The 18,819-nt window shown below is 45.6% G+C and overlaps 1 protein-coding gene across 3 annotated transcripts in view; it reads left to right on the forward strand.

The window, feature by feature from the left end:
• JAK1 (Janus kinase 1) overlaps positions 1-18,819 on the forward strand; it is a 1,055,078-nt gene that overhangs the window by 909,523 nt on the left and 126,736 nt on the right. For all 3 annotated transcript variants that reach the window (XM_069641985.1, XM_069641984.1, XM_069641986.1), the window contains 2 exons: positions 11,809-11,933; positions 12,437-12,609. In XM_069641985.1, the coding sequence (XP_069498086.1) occupies positions 11,809-11,933; positions 12,437-12,609 (298 nt within the window). The remainder of the gene's footprint in view (positions 1-11,808; positions 11,934-12,436; positions 12,610-18,819) is intronic.

Below are 18,819 nucleotides of genomic sequence, written 5' to 3' on the forward strand. Positions count from 1 at the left end.
CAGTTTTGCTTTAAAGCTAAAACTACTTGTTGCTTTTATATCCTATCCTTTTATATCACTTTGGTCATATTGCCCCAGCCAATGACATTCGTCCTCCTAAGCGCCATCCCTGGTTGACATCTTCAGATTTGTATAGCATGTTTTCGTGTTGGGAGTCCTGTGTTTCACTCCTCGAAATTTCGTTATATTTTTTTTCATATTTTTGTGAGAAATTGTCTGAAACTCTTCATTCTTTAGTCACATGGTGATTACCGGTGGCGGGGACCCATTGCCGAATGAGATTCAGTCCATCGTCGTATCGCACGACCTTGTAAGGCGGCAGGCCCTGGCTTAGGCCTTCCTACATGCACCATGGTAGATGCCACAAAAAAATAAACTCCTCTGGGCCTGCGCGAAATGGGGCCTGGAAAACGTCTTAGTTGAAGATTGACATCTCAAATGCATCTACTTCTTGCATCCAGACCTCGACGCAGACGGCTGCTCCATTTTCCAGTGCAAGGCCTTCTCTTCCAAGACGCAGAAAGACTGCTATCAACGGTTAGTGGTGTGGATTGAGGAGGGAAGGGCCTCTGACTCTGCCTCTGTGTGCAGTCATGCCTCTTCCAGGGTGAGTAGGCCCAAAGAGCATGCTCCCTCTGGGAAGAGGTTGAGATCCTTTAAGGACACTGTCACGATCCATGCCCCTGACCCCCTCAGGTATAACAGCCCCCTGGCAGCAGTGGGTCTAAAGCCCTTCACACTGGCCCCAAGTGTTATGCTCACCTGGACCTCACACGGGTGTCGATCAGACCCGGACAGCTGCGGTCTCCTTCAACGTGATGCGTAGTGCAGAGATGACTGTCTGTGCTGGCCCGCCTAGTCTTGTCTGCTGGACCCGAAGAAGTATTTTCCTGCAAGTGGAGACAGGGATTAACCACCTGTGGGTTTTAGTGATGGCCTCCCAACTGTTCTCGCTCTCCCCCACTAATCACCTCTGATATCCCCTTAGTAACCTCAGCTTATGTTCGTAAAAGATGAGCTCTCCATCCTGCGTGTCTTGCAGGGGCGCGTATATACCAGTTACTTCACTGGTTTGAAGGCGTTGGGAGAGTTCCGGTAAGTATTGACTCTGAAGTCCCTGGTGGGATTGGTAAGTATCAAGTTCAAAGAGTTCAATGTGCCCGATGTTCACTCTTGTTCCCCTTCCTTCCTTATGTTGCAACTGAGTTCGTGAGAAGAAGGTCTCGTAGCTGCTGCTGGCGTTCAGATAAGAGTCTGTGTTACCCAACGCTGTCCGGTAACTATTGCATGCGTTAACGTGTTGTTTTTCTCCCTCTTTACAGATGCGGCATATGAAAATGTGGAGAGTTATGGAATAATGCCGCCGGTGGTAAATCAGGTAAGTCTATGGTGGTAAGAGGTTGTATTTGTTGATTCCCTTGGCTCACGTTGTTTTTTCTTGTGTCCCCTAGGTGCCGGATTACAACGAAGAAATGATGGAGACAGTGCCGGATCGAAAGATGCTGTGAGAACTGGTGAGTATGGCACCGTGCTGGAGCTGGCGAAGCGACGCGTGCAGAACTGATGTACTTTCCAGGTCCGGAGATGAAATAGTTCCGGAATTAGGTGAGGAATTTGAAATAAGTTTGTTTTCTAACCTTGTCCTTTTCTTCTTCTTTATTCTAGGAGCTCCGGATTTGAGGCGGGCGTGGCAGAAGACTGGATGCTGGCTGCAGGCACGCGGGTGTGGCAGAAGACTGGATGCTGGCTGCAGGCACGGTGAGTGTCACGCTGCTGGATGCAGAATAACGCGAAGCATGTGCTGCTGTTCGGGTGTGGTTTAAATAGCCTCCAAAGTAGTTCCAGGTAAGAAGTTCCCTAGAGCCACGCCCGAGTAAAAAATAGTCCCTGTAACAAAATAGTCCCATCCAGGCCTCATGTAGGCTTGGACTCTTTTGCAGCATGGTCTGCATCAGGTAAGTAAAGTCTATGAGCCTGGCACCAGGACTGATTTCTATGATGAGCCTGGCGCCTAAGGCGCCAGGACTGAACCCAGACAGCCCCTAGCCAGGGCTGCTGAGGTTTAAACAAATGTCTGGATGCCTGCTCCCGGAGCTGAGGGCCTTGATCCTGATGCCCGGGGGTAGGCATCATGACAGCACTCCCCCCCCCAAGGCCCCTCCTAAAGTTGTTCTTCCCCCTGGCCCCGGTTTGTCTCCGATGGAATCTTTTCACCAACCGAGGTGCATGAACGTGGTCGCTAGGCTCCCATGATCTTTGTTGTGGTCCGTAGCCCTTCCAATCGATCAAATAAAAGTTTTGATTTAATCATCTTGGAGTCCAGGATATTTTTTACCTCAAATTCAGGTTCTCTATCTATCAAGATGGGGTCAGGTGGTTTGGTTAATCTTGTCCCTGGTTGAACTGGTTAACATGAAAGATCGGATGAATTTGCATATTAGAGGGTAATTCCTATTTGACGGCCCCGGGTTGATAATGGCCTTAATGGTGTAAGGTCCCAAATATCTAGGATTAAAAGTCTGAGTTTCCTTCAGAGGTTTATGTTTTGTAGCCAGCCAAACTTGATCCCCAATCTGGTATTGTGGAGTTTCACTTCTATGTTGATCAGCATTTTTCTTATATTTCTCTTTCGCTTGTTTCAAATGTTCTGTGGCTTCCTTAAAGGCTTGTGTAATAGTAGAGTGCAAATGACTAACTGCGGGCATTTCTAAGTGCTGAGGTGAATCGAGTTGTGCGGTTCGAGTGTGATGTCCATATATGGTATAAAAAGGGCTTTGTCCGGATCCTGTATGTACAGAGTTATTGTATGCGTACTCGGAAATCCATAAAATATCCTTCCAATTGCTTTCGGTTTGGTGTAGCATGCAGTGTAGGTACTGTTCAAGGGTCTGGTTGGTCCTCTCCGTCTGACCATCGGTCTGGGGATGGTGACTTGTTGGTAGCCTCATGTCGATTTGTGCCAGTTGACAACATTTCTTCCAAAAATGCGAGATAAATTGACTACCTCGGTCAGAAACCAATACGGAAGGGAATCCGTGTAATCGAACAATGTTTTCTTTCGAGGAACTCCTTGGCCTGAATCGAAACAGAAGGTAACCCCTTTAAAGGAATAAAGTGGGCCATCTTGGAAAAAAGATCCACAATAACTAAAATGGTGTTAAATCCATTACATGGAGGTAGATCTGTAATAAAGTCTAAGGACAAGGTGTGCCATGGTGTAGGTGGAATATCCAAAGGTTGTAAAAGGCCAGCTGGTTTTTTCTTCTGGCTTTTGTTTTGGGCGCAAATGCCACAAGACATCACAAATGACTTTACATCTTTTCGCTAATTGGGCCACCAGAACTGTCTCTTAATTTTCGCTTCAGTTTTTTGCGATACCTGGGTGCCCTTCCATCAGGGTGTCATGGTAATTGGAGATGACTAGTTCTTGTATTTCCTTGTGTGGTAGAAATAGTCGTCCTTGATAGTAAGGTAGGTCATTGACGACTGAGTAGTCCGGGCCTTTCTTTACCCAGTCCGGTGGTTTGCTGGATCGAAGAGTTGTTGGATTTTTGAATGAATATCTTCTAGTGTCTGTAGAGTAGTTATGCCAAGAATTCTTTGCTCGGGAATTATTGGCACCGGTTCCGGGTTTGCATATGCTTCTCCCATCCCTATTCGGGATAAGGCATCTGCTTTGCCATTTTTGCAGCCTGGTCAATAAGTGATCACGAAATCGAATTCGGCAAAGAACAATGCCCATCGAAGTTGTCGCGATGATTGGGCTTTGGCTGTTTTTAAATACTGCAGGTTCCGGTGATCGGTGATTACGGTAATAGTATGCTTGGCACCAAGAAGATAGTGCAGCCAAGCCTTAAAGGCAGATTTGATGGCTAATAGCTCTTTATTGGTAACCGCATAGTTTAACTCGGGTGTTGAGAACTTTCTGGACCAAAACGCTACTGGGTGAAGCTGACCTGTTTCAGGATCCTTCTGGGACAGGACAGATCCCATGGCTAAACTGGATGCATCAGTTTCTACTATGTATGGAAGCTCAGGGTGTGGATGCTTTAAGACAGGTGCTGATGTGAATTTCGCTTTCAGCTCTTGGAAGGCCTTTTCAGCCTCTTCGGTCCACAAGAAGCGTTTGTTTTTTCGCAAAAGTGCTGTGATGGGGTGTACAACATGGGAGAAGTCCGGAATGAATCTGCGGTAGAAATTAGCAAATCCGAGCATGCTTTGTACCCCTTTGACTGAACTGGGTGATGGCCTCTTGAGAATTGCGTCCACCTTTCGAGAGTCCATTCGGACCCCTTTTGGAGTCAGGAGAAATTCAACTTCCGTAGCATGAAAAACACATTTTTCCAATTTTGCATATAACTTGTGCTGGCGTAGTTTCTCAAGGACTGCACGCACGTGCTTAACATGGTCTGATTCTGAGGAGGAGTACACTAGAATATCATCTATGTATACGACGACACAGACGTCAATGAGTTCACGAAGGACATCGTTCATAAAATACTGGAAGGCTGCTGGTGCATTGCACAACCCGAAGGGCATCACCTGATATTCGAATAATGCGTACTTGGTGCGAAAGGCAGTCTTCCATTCGTCGCCTTTCTTGACAAGTACCAGATGATATGCCCCTCGGAGATCTAACTTAGTGTAGATACAAGCATCCTTTACTTGGTCTAGTAATTCGGGGATCAGAGGCAATGGGTATCGTTTTTTTACCGTAATCTGATTTAATGCGCGGTAATCTATGCACATTCTAAGGTCACCTTCCTTTTTCGGCACGAAAAATAAAGCTGAGGATGCAGGAGACTTGGAAGGACGAATAAAGCCATTAGCAAGGTATTGGTCCAAGTATTGCCGTAGGTGACGATTTTCAGGTTCCGTGAGGGCGTAGATTCTACTGCATGGGAGTTGTGCACCGGGTAGGAGGTCGATTTGACAATCGTATGATCTGTGAGGAGGTAATGTATTGGCCTGTTCTTTTTGAAAAACATCCTGAAATTCTTGGTATTCCAGAGGTAACTGCACGATTGGGTTAACGACTGTAGCCAGGCCTTTGTTCAAAGTTTTTTCCGGGTAACAGGTGTGTGCACAATCCGGGAAGGTTATTCTCTTCTCTCGCTAATCTATACAAGGATTATGTGTTTCCAACCATGGCATCCCCAGTATTATCTGCAACTGTGGGGCTTTGATTAGATCAAACACAATAGTCTCTCGATGCCCATCTTGACTCAACAGTGTCATCTCTGTAGTGGAATGAGTTACAGGCCCCGAGGCAAAAAGACCACTTCGGATGTCATGGTGATGACATCCGAAGTGGTCTTTTTGCAAAGAGGTAGATTCATCCTTGACACCAATTCGCGGTCCATATAGTTTCCTACGGCCCCGCTATCTATGTATGCCCTTACTGCGTGCATACGTAATGGCTGCCTGGGATCAAGTAGGACCATTGGGATGATCAGATGCGAGGTCTGAGTGTCCTTCTTTAAGCTCGGCATGCGGACCTCTACGCTTGTCGGGCGTGGTCGTTTCCCGAATCGGGCTCTATGTGGCTTTTATCAGCAACTCCTACCACCTTCTTGGGTGGTTTTGTAGGGCAATCCCGTAGAAAATGTCCTGAGGTTCCACAGTACAGACACAACTGCATCTGTCGTCTTCTTTCTCTTTCCTTTTGAGTTAAGGGTCCTTTAACCCCCCAATCTGCATAGGTTCAGATGCATCTGTTCCTTTGGGGGCAACTTTGAGTTTAACCAATACCCGGTTCTCGAACTTAGCTCGATCAGTCTTTCGGTTCTGAAGTCGGTGGTCTAGCTGGACCACTAAGTCTATACATTCTGTGCAATCCTAAGGTGGGTTCACAACTTGAGCCAAGACATCTTTGAGTTCTCCCCGAAGTCCACGATGAAACAATGTAATTCGTTTTTCCTCCGGCCACCCGGTTTCCACCACCAACCTATTGAAGGTTGCAATATAGGTTAGCAGATCCTGGTTACCTTGTCGTAAGGATAAAAGTTCGTTGTCCAGGGCTTGACCCTGTCTGGCGAATAGTTTTTCCATGCAAATCCCGGAGAAGAGGATCATCCTGGTTGACTAATGGAATGGACCAATCTGCTGCGCTGCCACTAAGATATGACAATACAAAGGCTACTTTGGCTTGGTCATTTGGAAAGGCTCCCGGTCTGCATAAAAAGTGCAAGCGGCATTGGTTCATAAACACGGCAAACCTTTTGTGGTCCCCAGCAAAGCGTTCGGGTGGAGCTAACGGAAGATTTCCTGGTAAAACCACTTGCACAGGATTGCTTGATGAAACAGGGGTTGGGTTCCCCCATATCCAGGTAGGGGCATTTGTCCAGCTTAGTTCTGCAGTAGTTGCCTAGCCAGATCATCCGTGCGCTCCTTTGAGACAATCAGTTCTCCCCTGAGGGCATTAGTCTCTTGGCGAGCGGCATGTACTTCCGCCTTAAGTTCCCCCAATAATTGGGCCAGTTGGTCGGTTTCCGAGGTTTCCATAACAACCGGGTTGATATTTTTAGAAATGCTTCGTGTTCTGTTACGCTCACCTGGACCCCACAGGGGTGTCGATTGGACCCGGACAGCTGCGGTCTCCGTCAACGTGATGCGTAGTGCAGAGATGACTGTCTGGACTGGCCCACCTAGTCTTGTCTGCTGGACCCGGAGAACTATTTTCCTGCAAGTGGAGACAGGGATTAGCCACCTGTGGGTTTTAGTGATGACCTCCCAACTGTTCTCGCTCTCCCCCACTAATCACCTCCGATATCCCCTTAGTAACCTCACCTTATGTTTGTAAAAGATGAGCTCTCCATCCTGCGTGTCTTGCAGGGGCGCGTAGATACCAGTTACTTCACTGGTTTGAAGGCGTTGGGAGAGTTCCTGTAAACATTGACTCTGAAGTCCCAGGCGGGATTGGTAAGTATCAAGTTCAAAGAGTTGAATGTGTCCGATATTCACTCTTGTCCCCTTCCTTCCTTAAGTTGCAACTGAGTTTGTGAGAAGAAGGTCTCGTAGCTGCTGCTGGCGTTCAGGTAAGAGTCTGTGTTACCCAACGCTGTCCGGTAACTATTGCATGCGTTAACGTGTTGTTTTTCTCCCTCTTTACAGATGCGGTATATGAAGATATGGAGAATAATACTGCCGGTGGTAAATCAGGTAAGTCTATGGTGGTAAGAGGTATTTGTTGATTCCCTTGGCTCACCTTGTTGTTCTTGTGCCCCTAGGTGCCAGAGTACGGCGAAGAAATGATGGAGACAGTGCCGGATCGAAAGATGTCGTGAGAACTAGTGAGTATGGCACCGTGCTGGAGCTGGCGAAGCGAGGCGTGCAGGACTGATGTACTTTCCAGGTCGGGAGATGAAATGGATCCGGAATCAGGTGAGGAATTTGAAATAAGTTTGTTTTCTAACCTTGTACTTTTCTTCCTCTTTATTCTAGGAGCTCTGGATTCAAGGCGGGCGTGGCAGAAGACTGGATGCTGGCTGTAGGCACGCGGGCGTGGCAGAAGACTGGATGCTGGCTGCAGGCACAGTGAGAGTCACGCTGCTGGATGCAGAATAACACGAAGCATGTGCTGCTGTTCGGGCGTGGTTTAAATAGCTTCCAAAGTAGTCCCAGGAAAGAAGTTCCCCAGGACCACACCCGAGTAAAAAATAGTAAATAGTCCCATCCATGCCTCACGTTGGCTTGGATTTGTTTGCAGCATGGTCTGCATGAGGTAAGTAATGTTTATGAGCCTGGCGCCTATGGTGCCAGGACTAATTTTTATTATGAGCCTGGTGCCTACGGCGCCAGGACCGAACCCAGACAGCCCCTAGATGGGGCTGCTGGGGTTTTTGTAAATGTCTGGATGCCTGCTCCCGGGGCTGATGGGCTTGATCCGGATGCCCGGGGGTAGACATCATGACAATGCATATGCCTCTTATCACCGCTTTCTTTGCAAAACATTGAAGTACTCTTATCGGACAGGATGGGGAAATAACACACATGCTCTGTTGGAGATACTTACCAGAATATATTCACAGGAAGGATTAGCGATGCTGCATGCATAATTATACTATTTAGTGTCATAGGCACACTTTGCATTGTACGGATTCTGAAACGGTGAAAGTCATCTACATGTAAATTATTGGGTAGGAACATTGTAAAAACGGTGTTGTCCTCTTCTGTCATGGTTAGCCCAAGTGCAACCCTGAAACACCTAAACCCTGTTCAAAGCACTCATTGGGCGTGGCAACAGCCAAGTAAGTTGTGGGGAATATACACCTCTTTGCCCAGAAATTGCATATATGAAGAACTGATGGAATGGGAGTAATGTTCAAACCCCGACATCAACTGCGGTTGGCGGGTAGGTGGAATAAAAACATGGGAACAGTTATTGTCAAATAGCGAGTTTGCTACCCTTGAAGAAATATTTCTAGATGCAGTGTGAAATACCAAAGTTGTTCTGCAATATTATAAAATAAGAATGACGCTCAAGAGCAAACTACCACGATTCCTATTCTCTCCCAAAATGAATGATCAAGTACAGCTAATGATAACACAAAATTAAAATAGGACATGTATGCTAAGATGCAAAAGAGTAGCATAATGGCACATGGTAGAGCTTCATATAGATGGAATGCAGACTTGAATATAGATCTAGAAGATGAACCATGATGTGAAATCTTGTCTCCTATAATTTAGATATAAATGCATTATTCCTCTCAAAAGCTACATAGACTGGATCGGAACAATCCGATAAGTGCATTAGATGTGATCCCTGAGCAGCTTGTTTCTTACATATGGTCTGGGTAGGTACTCTGATACAGGATTACTGAGAAAACGTGACAGAAAGACTATGGTAAATAATGGAATGCATGATACCACTGTCCCCCATAGGTTGTTTATTGAGACTATTTGTAATTGAAAAACCATTAAACAGTACGTTTGTTTAATTAGCACTCGTGGTTGCCAGATGTAAAATATCTAGTCACTATAAATTCACTAGCTGCGTAGGTCATCTCCTTGGCTGGAAGACTGAATGTGAAACATAATACATATATAAGTGCTACAAGTTGATTATTGCAGTCTGCAGCATGCAAGATCCAGGTTTAAATATTGTTTTACACATTTTCCTAACTTTCCGAAATCCCTTTGAGATATTCGGCCCCATGAAAAAGATGGAGTGATTACTTAAAACATACTCTGTAAGACTACATAGATGTAGGGAGTATGACTCTTAACCTAGTGTCTATTGCCTGTTTATAAACTATACTATTTCTCTACTAAACTAGTGGTAAAGATAATAGGTCTTTCACACCTCACGGGGGGTGAGGGGGCAAGACATAGCCGGTAACAGCTTGCTAGCCTGAGCCATGGAAGGCCCTGCTGGGGCGTGAAAGCCATTCATCATACTCAGGGGTTTATCCAGGTTTCCCCTCAGGAGATTTGTGTTGCTTGTGCAGTCAATCTCTGGGGGGAGGTGGGGAACCGGAATGAAAAAAAGATGGCTGCTACCATAGGCAACAGGGACTAAGTCCCTTTTCCATGTTTATGGTGGCTAGAGCGGGAGGTGTGGTGGACTAGAGCTCAAAGCTCCGGCCCCACACGTAAACATGGAGGGAGGAAGGGGGTTTGGGGAGAGGGTTTGTTTGGTTTGAGAGACTTAGAGGGGTGGGGAGGCAACAGAGGATCCCTGTTGCCTTCCCACATTAAAAAAGAAAAGATGGTGCCACTCTGGGAAGGGCCTCGGGTGGCTTGAACAGCAGGCTGGGAATGTGTTTTCACACCCACATGTGTGAATTGACGTTCTGAAACAAGGTGGCAATTTAATAATGCATAAAATGATGATAGTTGCAATACAGAAGCAGTTTGATTACTTTTGAGAATAGATGTATGAAACATTTCAGGTTAAAATATTTATGGGTACAAGATGTTTTAATTTGTAGAATATTACTGTATTGTGGCTGTTCGATTTTTTGTTTATGTAAAAATGATAATACCGTTTAAAGAAAATAGATAATTGACACCTATTCATTTGTAGATGTTAATTGTAAACTGAGTTGCATAATATCCAACACCAATTCTTAAGGGATCTTGTTGCCAATTTGTAAACGTTTTTTGGTGCAGCTAGTTGTCAATAGGAGTGAATATTAGGCTTCATGTGTATGTTTTATTTATTTGTGTGATGAGATTTGTAAATGTTAGTGACTTTTTTGTGTGGCACTTTTTATCTGTTGTAGGATGAATTTGAAGGAGTAACTAAACTGTTACATTTGCATACCAGTTGACTTCTGTATTATTTCTGAATACAGGCAGGCTCTTTTGTAAAAACATGGCCACAGGTTTCTTTTTGGATTGTTTATTTTGTTCATAGACACTTGCATTTTTGCATTGCTGATTGATGCTGCTGTTTTTGCTCTGCAGTTTTAGTGTTTTTTGTGATATAACTATTTTTGTGCATTTTTACATTGGAGGTATATGTGAGGCATATAGAGGGTGTTGTCTGTTATATCCTTGTAATCCTGGTGTGTGGGTAGTACATTGTGAGTGGTCCAGATCAATGCATACAATATTTAAAATGTCCTTATTCTGGCTAGTGCTACATAGCTCCTTCTGGCTGTGTCTAAACTTAATTCTTGGGATTGGTGTAGTCTGTGAAAAAGCAGGTGTGAGTTGGATATATTCTGTGGTTATGGAAATGTCTTTCTATCCTTTGATAGAATGTAGAACTTAAATGTTGTTAACTAACTTGAATTTCTTGTGCCCCAATGTTCCACCTCAAGACCTTCCTCTTTCCTTCTGCCTTCTCTCTTCCACTCCCCTGCTGGTTTCCTGTCTGATACTGCACTGGTCACCTGGCTACTCTCTGATTTCAGGCCCAGGGCCCTGACCGCACAGTTGCACACCTGCACTACCTCCTGGTAACCTTTGCACTTGGGTCAGTATCTGCAGCCCTACAGTACCCTTATCTGCACTTATTGGACACGCGCTGTCTGCACTTACCTTTGCACTTGCCACATGCTGGCCACACTCCTTCATTTTGTTTTGATCCCATGTACAGCACTGCCCCCCTCCCCAGGCACATTTCCCCTCCCCTGTCCCCTGCACTTGCGCAATCTCAATATCACCTGGCCTGGTAAGATTGTTGTCTCTGTCCTCCCTCTGTGCCCCCTCCCTTGCCTCGTCACTCCTTGAAACACTTGTGTATAGGTGCGTTATAAATGCAATATCATATCCTCTTCAGTAGTTGCACAGTGTAACGAATGGAGAAAGTCAATGCGTGTAGTCTTAATTGTTCAGTGGGCTATGAAAACAAACATTTGTTCTCAAGTGCAGTAGGTAAATCTGTTTCTATGCCTGGTATCAGACCTGTCAAATCGCTCTGAATGTCCTCTTGTCTTTCACACCCTTTTCGATGGCCAGTAGCGCTGGTCGTAGTCCTCTGAGAAAGAGTGTGTGCCTTGTGTAAAAACTGCCCACTTCACATAACCCAGGTGTTGAAGCCTTCCACTGTGTCATGTTTCTAATTAATTGCTTGTGTGTAGGACTACTACAAATTAGTTATGTAAGATTGGGTAATGTCTTAAGTGTGAAGTATGGAGAGGCGGAATTAAGTAAATCATTGTAACCCTCTGTGTATTGCTTTGTGAATTCCAAAGTATTTGCAGATTTATTTTATCTTTTTAATTTTCTGATTACTGTATTTGTAATGAAAGTGTACATTTCAATATTGTGTATTATTATTTTTTTGTTTGGATATGTTTACAGTACGTTTCTGGCTGTGACACCATCAATAACTGCAATCGTGGTCTCTTTCAGGAGGCGATGGGATAAAGCTAATCATGGAGTTCCTTCCATCTGGAAGTTTGAAGGAATATCTTCCACGGCACAAATCAAGAATAAACTTAAAACAGCAACTGAAATATGCAGTTCAGATTTCAAAGGTAAAACAGAGGTTGCATTTATGTTTTCATAATAGCATACCGATGCATGGGAATAACCCCAGGTCCTCACCAATTGATTGGAGTTGAATGTCATTGTGGCTAAGAATGTTTTATTTTCTTGTTTCCAAAAACGTGGCCTTTGTATTGATTCAGACTGTGAACAGGTCTCTGTTAAGGCACCTCAAAGAACTGCAAAATGGCAGGCTTTCTTTAGTGTCGAGTGGACCAGATGTAAGATCCCAAAAACATTGCTAAATAATCCAACACAGATACTATAGTGCACCATTGAAGCAAAGTAACAGTTAATGCACTATTACAGCGGGCAGAAGTCAAATTCCCAGTGCTACTACAGGTGCTGCATATTGTTTGGTTCTCCAGCAACACAGTAGATCACCTCTATTTTAGCTATGTTTATTTTCAAACTGTTTAAAACAATGAATGTGATCTAAAATAACCTCCTTTTTTCTAACCGTTTTCTCTTTCTTTTTCACCTTTTATTTTAGGGAATGGACTACCTGGGGACTTGTCAATATGTGCATCGAGACCTGGCTGCACGAAATGTTCTGGTGGATAATGACAACATTGTGAAAATTGGGGATTTTGGCCTCACCAAAACGATTGAAACTGATAAAGAGTATTACACTGTCAAAGACGATCGTGATAGTCCCGTCTTCTGGTAATTCATTACAATTCCCTTGCATGCAGTAGAAATGTACATGTTGCGCTGCTATACAAATGGCATCCAAATGCAATGTAGCCAATAGTAAAATATGGTATTTGTTTGCTCTGTTAAAAATAATACTTACAAGCACACAGCATTTCAACCTCAGGAATAAGTGAAAGAAAATGGTATCCTAATCTAGCAAAGAACCCAATTACTTTGAACAAACGGAAATATATGTTTCCGAGGCCCTTAATATGCACATTTCATTTCAGTTAAGTTTGTTGTACTCTCAGACCATTCATTACCTTTAGTGCATGGTTTTATATCATGAATTTCTCAAATTATTCTGCTGGCAGCTCCTCATTTGCCAGTAATACTGTATTTTATTAATGTTACTATTTTACCATGAACTTGCAAAGACAGAGCAAAATAAATGGGCATCATCCATATTTGTAACTTTACCATAACTTTCAGAAGTCTTCTCTCACTGTAGCTCAGGATTTGTAAATCTTTTGTTAGCCATGCAAAGTAAGAAAGGAAAGACAGAAAATAAATGGCCACAGTCTTTGATGAGTTAGCACATAAAGATAAAAAAAGGACAGCTGCATTATTTTATTGTTGGCAAGAGCCATGCAGTTGTGTTCCGTCACTTCCAGCTTGTCCTTCCAGAAGGTTTGCAGGACCACTGCTGTGCTGTGGGATGAGAGGTTTAGGGCAGTGGTGGGCTTACCACATTGGAAATCAGTATTTCTCATACTGGGTTGCTGTGAGTTGGGGTTAGATTGGGCTTTTGGGTTCCTTGGGTGCTGGGAGTGAGCAGCCCTGAAAATGTAAACTGCAATTTGACAACTGTGTGCTGATCAAAGAAAGAATAGAGAAGCATGGCAGTGTAGGGGTGGAGGTGGGATGCAGTGTGATGAAGGACAGAGATGATCTACAAGATTGAAGGACGGTAGAGTTCGGTAGAGTTCAGAGCAGTAGGAGGGAAATTGTGGCTGCAGGAGAAGGCAGGCAGCAGGAGGCGGAAACGGAAATTGACGCAAAGAAGAGGCCGAGGGCAGGGGCGCGTTTGCTGGTGAATGTGCAACAAAGGGAGGTTTCTTCAGGCAATAGAGGCTGCATATGTAGATAGAATGAAGTAAACAGCGTGTGGCAGAACGGAGACTGGCTCATTGGAAGCATGGTGTTGTTACTAGGGACTGAAGGAACTAGGCAGAGGCTGCAGTATGATTTAAGGCAGCAGGACAGCCACAGACAGATAGTTGCTCTATTAAAGGAGGCACGCGTTCTCTAATGGAAGGGGGGGGGCTGCATTAAGTAGTTTATTGCTGGCAGTAGCCTTTAACAGGGTGGTGAATGTGTACTACTGAGGGTAGCAGTGGTACTGTAAATGATTATGTGGATTAGTGGTGTTGGTGTTTTACATGCCGAGCAGTGTGTAGATTACTGGGTATTACATTAGTGCTGCATATACGTTTTGGGTAAAAGGTGGGGGGTACCTCGGAGCCCTGTTACGTTTAGGGCCCTCAGCCTGTGTTCCAAGTGGCCAGGAGGATGAGACAAAGACTGCATCTTTGCTCCTGTCCTGTTCTTTCTATATATTAATGACTTGGCTTTGTGTTTGCAAAAAGCCACTTAGCATGTGCCCAAAATAAGACTGCTCTGCTTCTGTTTGTGCACAACTTGTTATCCTTGTTAAAACAGAAATTTGAATTGTCCAGACTGTTAGAAGAGTTTGTGTATTCATGTGGTGCCTTAATCTGAGTGTTTTCCATTGTTGTGCCAAAGTTAAATCTAGGTGTTTTTTTTATTGCACTGTCAAATGTTTATTCTAGGTGATTCTCCGTTTCACTGTCAAAGTTGGATTCTAAGTGGTAGTCATCACTCGGAAATAGTAGAATCTACCTGCTTTTGACAGATCTCCCTTTTTTTTATCTAATTTGCTGCCGTTAACTTCCCAAATCTGAATTCTAAAGACTATCACTGCGTGCAGAAAAGAGACTCGTAAGCATTTGCATTGTTAATGTCACACACAGTGTGCATACAAATAGGAATTCGATCAAATTTAGTCACTGTTACATTTTCTCTCCCTGGAACACCGAGATTGGCAGGGCATAGTTTTTCACTCCTCGCCCTATCATACCGGCCCCAGACGTACCACACCCCCCCACCCCACGCCTCTCCCCGGCCACTTTCTCTGCTCTCTCAGCAAACCCCATGGACCCCACATTTCAGTACACACCAGCCCGCGGCTCACACACAGCACCACACCCATCCAAATTCACCATCGACCCTTCCAGCCCACTCCCTGCACACCCCTACAGGAATAAGGTGGCTTGGGCAGCTTGCTGGTACGCCACCCTCCCGAACCTCATCTTTGCACTCCATCGTGCACCATAACTCACCCACCCCTGCCGAACACCCACCCACTTCTCTCACACATTCCTGTGCCCCTCAATCGCCCCACAAATTGCACAGGCCATTTTCATTGTAGACCGCCACTGACCCATTGCTCTCCCAATCTCCTCCCTAGTGCACCCCCTCCCTATTCTTCCCAGCCTTCCCCGCTCACCCCCAACCCTGTCCTAGCCCTTTTCACCTCCCCTCCCAGGCAACAACCCTCTAAACATCTCTCCTTCTGAACTTCCCACCTTGCACTCCCACAGCCTCACTCCTCGCCACTCCTGAATCCCACCGTACACCAGAATTCTCTCAAACTATCTTGCGTACTCAATGCCACATCGGTTGCCAAAAATAAACAATATCTTTCACCTCATAGCCACTGAAAACCCAGACATCCTATTCATCACTGAAACCCAGTTCACTGATGCCTTCAATCCTATCGCACAGAAGACCTTCCCACCCGGCTACTCCCTGCTCGTACATACCAGGCCCAACGGAGCAGGGGGTCTAGTCATCCTCCACAAACAGCACTTATCAGTAATATCCACCAAGAATCTACCTTGTGGCACGGAATGCAAATGTATTCTTGCAAACTTCCACCTCAGCCCTTCTTTTTTCTTCTATACAGGCCATCCCTCTGCGACTCCCTTTCAACCGCGCTGATCCAGCACCCCTCACTCACTTTGTTAGGAGATTTTAACATTTGGTTTGAAGTTCCTGCCAACCCCATGACTTGCTCCCTCACCGACAATCTGGAAGCTCTTGGCCTAACGCAACTGATTTTGCAATTTACCCAGATTGCAGGGGACACCCTCTATGCACTATTCTGCACATCAGACCTAGTCTTGTCACTTCCACCATGCCCCCTCATCTGGACTGATCACCACGCTATACTCTTCTCGCTTCGACCCCACTCCCGCAACACTTTCAGCTAACATCTCCTCAACTACCCCCACCATCCTCCCGCTATGGAATAAAATCATCATCCACCCCAGACCTGGCCAATTCTGTACTACTCACACTTCCTGATCACTCTTGCAAGGAAAGACAACCCTCCATTGACCGCTTAGACCAATAGCTCTCCAAAGCTATGACGCCGCTCACACTATCCTGTTGCCCCTCGCAACGATCAAGCCACAGCCCTCCACTCAAAGATCTCAAAACCCTCAAGCATCGCCTAGAGCAAACTTGGAATACCAACCCTATTCCAGAAAACTAAACGCCCTTTCCAAGACTGAACAGGGCATATCTGTGCGAAATTAAGAAAGCCAAAAACTCTATGGAAACAGAATCTCTTAACTCCAACAATCCATGCATGGGGATCTCCACAAAATCCTAGGGGAATTCAACTCGCCTAGCTGCCCAACCCCCTACACCCACACTCCCCTAACACACACCCTCTCTGCGAGGAACTATCCAATGACTATCATAACATTTTGCTTGGAAGACCTCGCACCATCACCACAAAACTATCTCTGACCACCCTCACGACATCCTGCCCTCTCTCCAGCTGAGTACTTTTTTGCCCTCCCTACCAACTGTCTCTTCATTCACACCCATTTTCCAAGACAATTTCTACAACCTACTAGCACTAGGGATCACCTGTAGATCCTTGCCCACCAACCTTTCTAAAAATGATCTTTACCACCACCTGTGTAGGCAGCATCACCTGCTCCCTCTCATCTGGCTCCTTCCCAGAGCCCTTCAAAACCTCTCATTTCAATCCTCTACTAAATAAAACTGCCTCGACCCACCCTCCCCATCAAGTTACTGCCCAATCTCCAACACTTGCTTACTTGATAAACTGACTGTGCTGCATACAAGCAACTTGGCCTCTTTACAGAAGCCAATAGACCCCTCAACCCAGCTTAATCGGGGTTCTGACCCCTTTGTGGAACAGAATCCTATGCCAACCTAAAAAGAACTGCTGATTCAGAAGGATGTGCTGCACTCCTCTTCCTCAATCTATCGGCAGTGTTTGACACCATCGACCACCCAATATTCGGGAACAGGCTCCTCACCCTAGGTATCAAAGCCTCCCTTTAACCCCTCCTCTTCAACATCTACCTAAGCCCACTGCCCCCACAACCTTACTTGCTACAATTATGCAGACGACACCCAGACCATTTTCAAAAATCCAGAGACTCCAGCCTCCCCACTGCCCGATCTCCCCGTCTTGCCTCTCGGATATCGACCTATGGATAACGGCCAATCACCTTATCCTCAACCCGGGCAAATCAGAAATCCTCAACTGGGGCAAATCAGTAATCATAATTTTTAGGACAGATTTTCTATACTCTGGCCTGGGGGACAGATGTATTGAAGGCCAACCTATATTGTGACAGAGACAAACCAGATCAAGGTAGCAGGTAGACGAGAGGTCTAGGCTAAGTCTCAGGAGGTGTCGAGTTTGTAAAGGGTTCACAATGAGTACACACAATGGGAGTCACAAATTACACTTAGACCATACATATGTGTCTCGGGAGGATAGCTCAGGGGCAACGTACTCGCCTTGGAAGCAAGACTACACGGAACAACACAGGTTTGAACCCCGGGTCCGCGCTTAGAAACCTCTGGGTATTAAGCGCGTTATAAATAACCAATCATATCATATACAAATTCAGTTATTTATATATGGCCAAAGAACACTATGAAAAATGACTTAACAGGTAGAAGTATCACACAACACTAATACCAGAATACATATATACAGTCACTAGAGTAGGGATAGTACAGATCAAACCCCTGGAAAGGAAAGTCTAGATTTGTATATGCACAACAGGTCCACAGAGAATTAGCCCTAGCTACAAAAGTCCTTCCTTAAATTGTCTGGGGCCTTATGCCCAAAAGTTCAAGAAAAGTTCTGACAGTTTGTAACGCTGAAATAAATTGAAGGTAGGGTATCTGGGGTCCAGTGAAGGATTCCAAGGATTAGAGGACAAGTTATTCTAACTAACAAAAGTATCCCCAACTTGCTGAAGGCTTGTGCGAGCAAGCAATGGCAAAGCCAAAGTATTGAAAAACGTTTTGGAAAAGTTAGCAAAACTTTTAAAGGGAGTTTAGGGGCAGGTAAGAACAACTGTAACTCACCCCTCGTACTCAGATTCCCAGGACTTGGCAGGTCAATGGAAGAAGGTCCGAGGTCGCTTTTCCTGCCGTCGGCCTCAGTCCTAGCTTCGCTGGGGTTGCAGGTTCGAGCAGATCTCCAGTCGGTGTCTTTGGCTGGTGCAAGGACTCTTAGTGGCAGAATGCAGAAAAACACGGTGCAGGACCCCTCTCAGAACTGGACTCAACTCAGGTAAGCTCTTTCGGACGGTGGTCAGCACGGCAAAGGGACTCGCTTGTCGCGGTCGGACTTTCCCTCCTGTCTTAGGTCCCCTCAACTGTAGGACTCCGAACCTCTGCTGTGGCAAGTCTTGTAGGACAAGCTGAGGATCCCCCAAGTAACAGGCCTCAACGCGGAACGGTGATGTCGGCAGCAGGGTAGCCCAAACTCGGAGCTGCCCAGCCACAGGGCAGTCCTGGGACACTTCCGAAGACTCTTCTTCGCAGGGTACCAAGCAGATGTCCGGAATGGATGTTTCCTCCACTACAAACGACGCAGCTCCCTCGCAGGAGTGCTGAAGATCAACAGCAAGACAGGGCTCTTCCAGGACAACAGCAGAAGTTGGTTGCCAGGCCTCCTTCATACGGGTTCACCGGTCTCCTCACAGGTCTCACAGCTGGACAAAAGTATTGGCTTCTTCAGGTTTCTCCAGGTTTCTCCAGGATCCCTCCAAAGTGGGTGCAGGGGTCCTCTTCTTATCCCAAAAGCCAGAT

Source organism: Ambystoma mexicanum, chromosome 1q, assembly GCF_040938575.1.
Source record: "Ambystoma mexicanum isolate Mex_15411 chromosome 1q, UKY_AmexF1_1, whole genome shotgun sequence".
NCBI lineage: Eukaryota > Metazoa > Chordata > Amphibia > Caudata > Ambystomatidae > Ambystoma > Ambystoma mexicanum.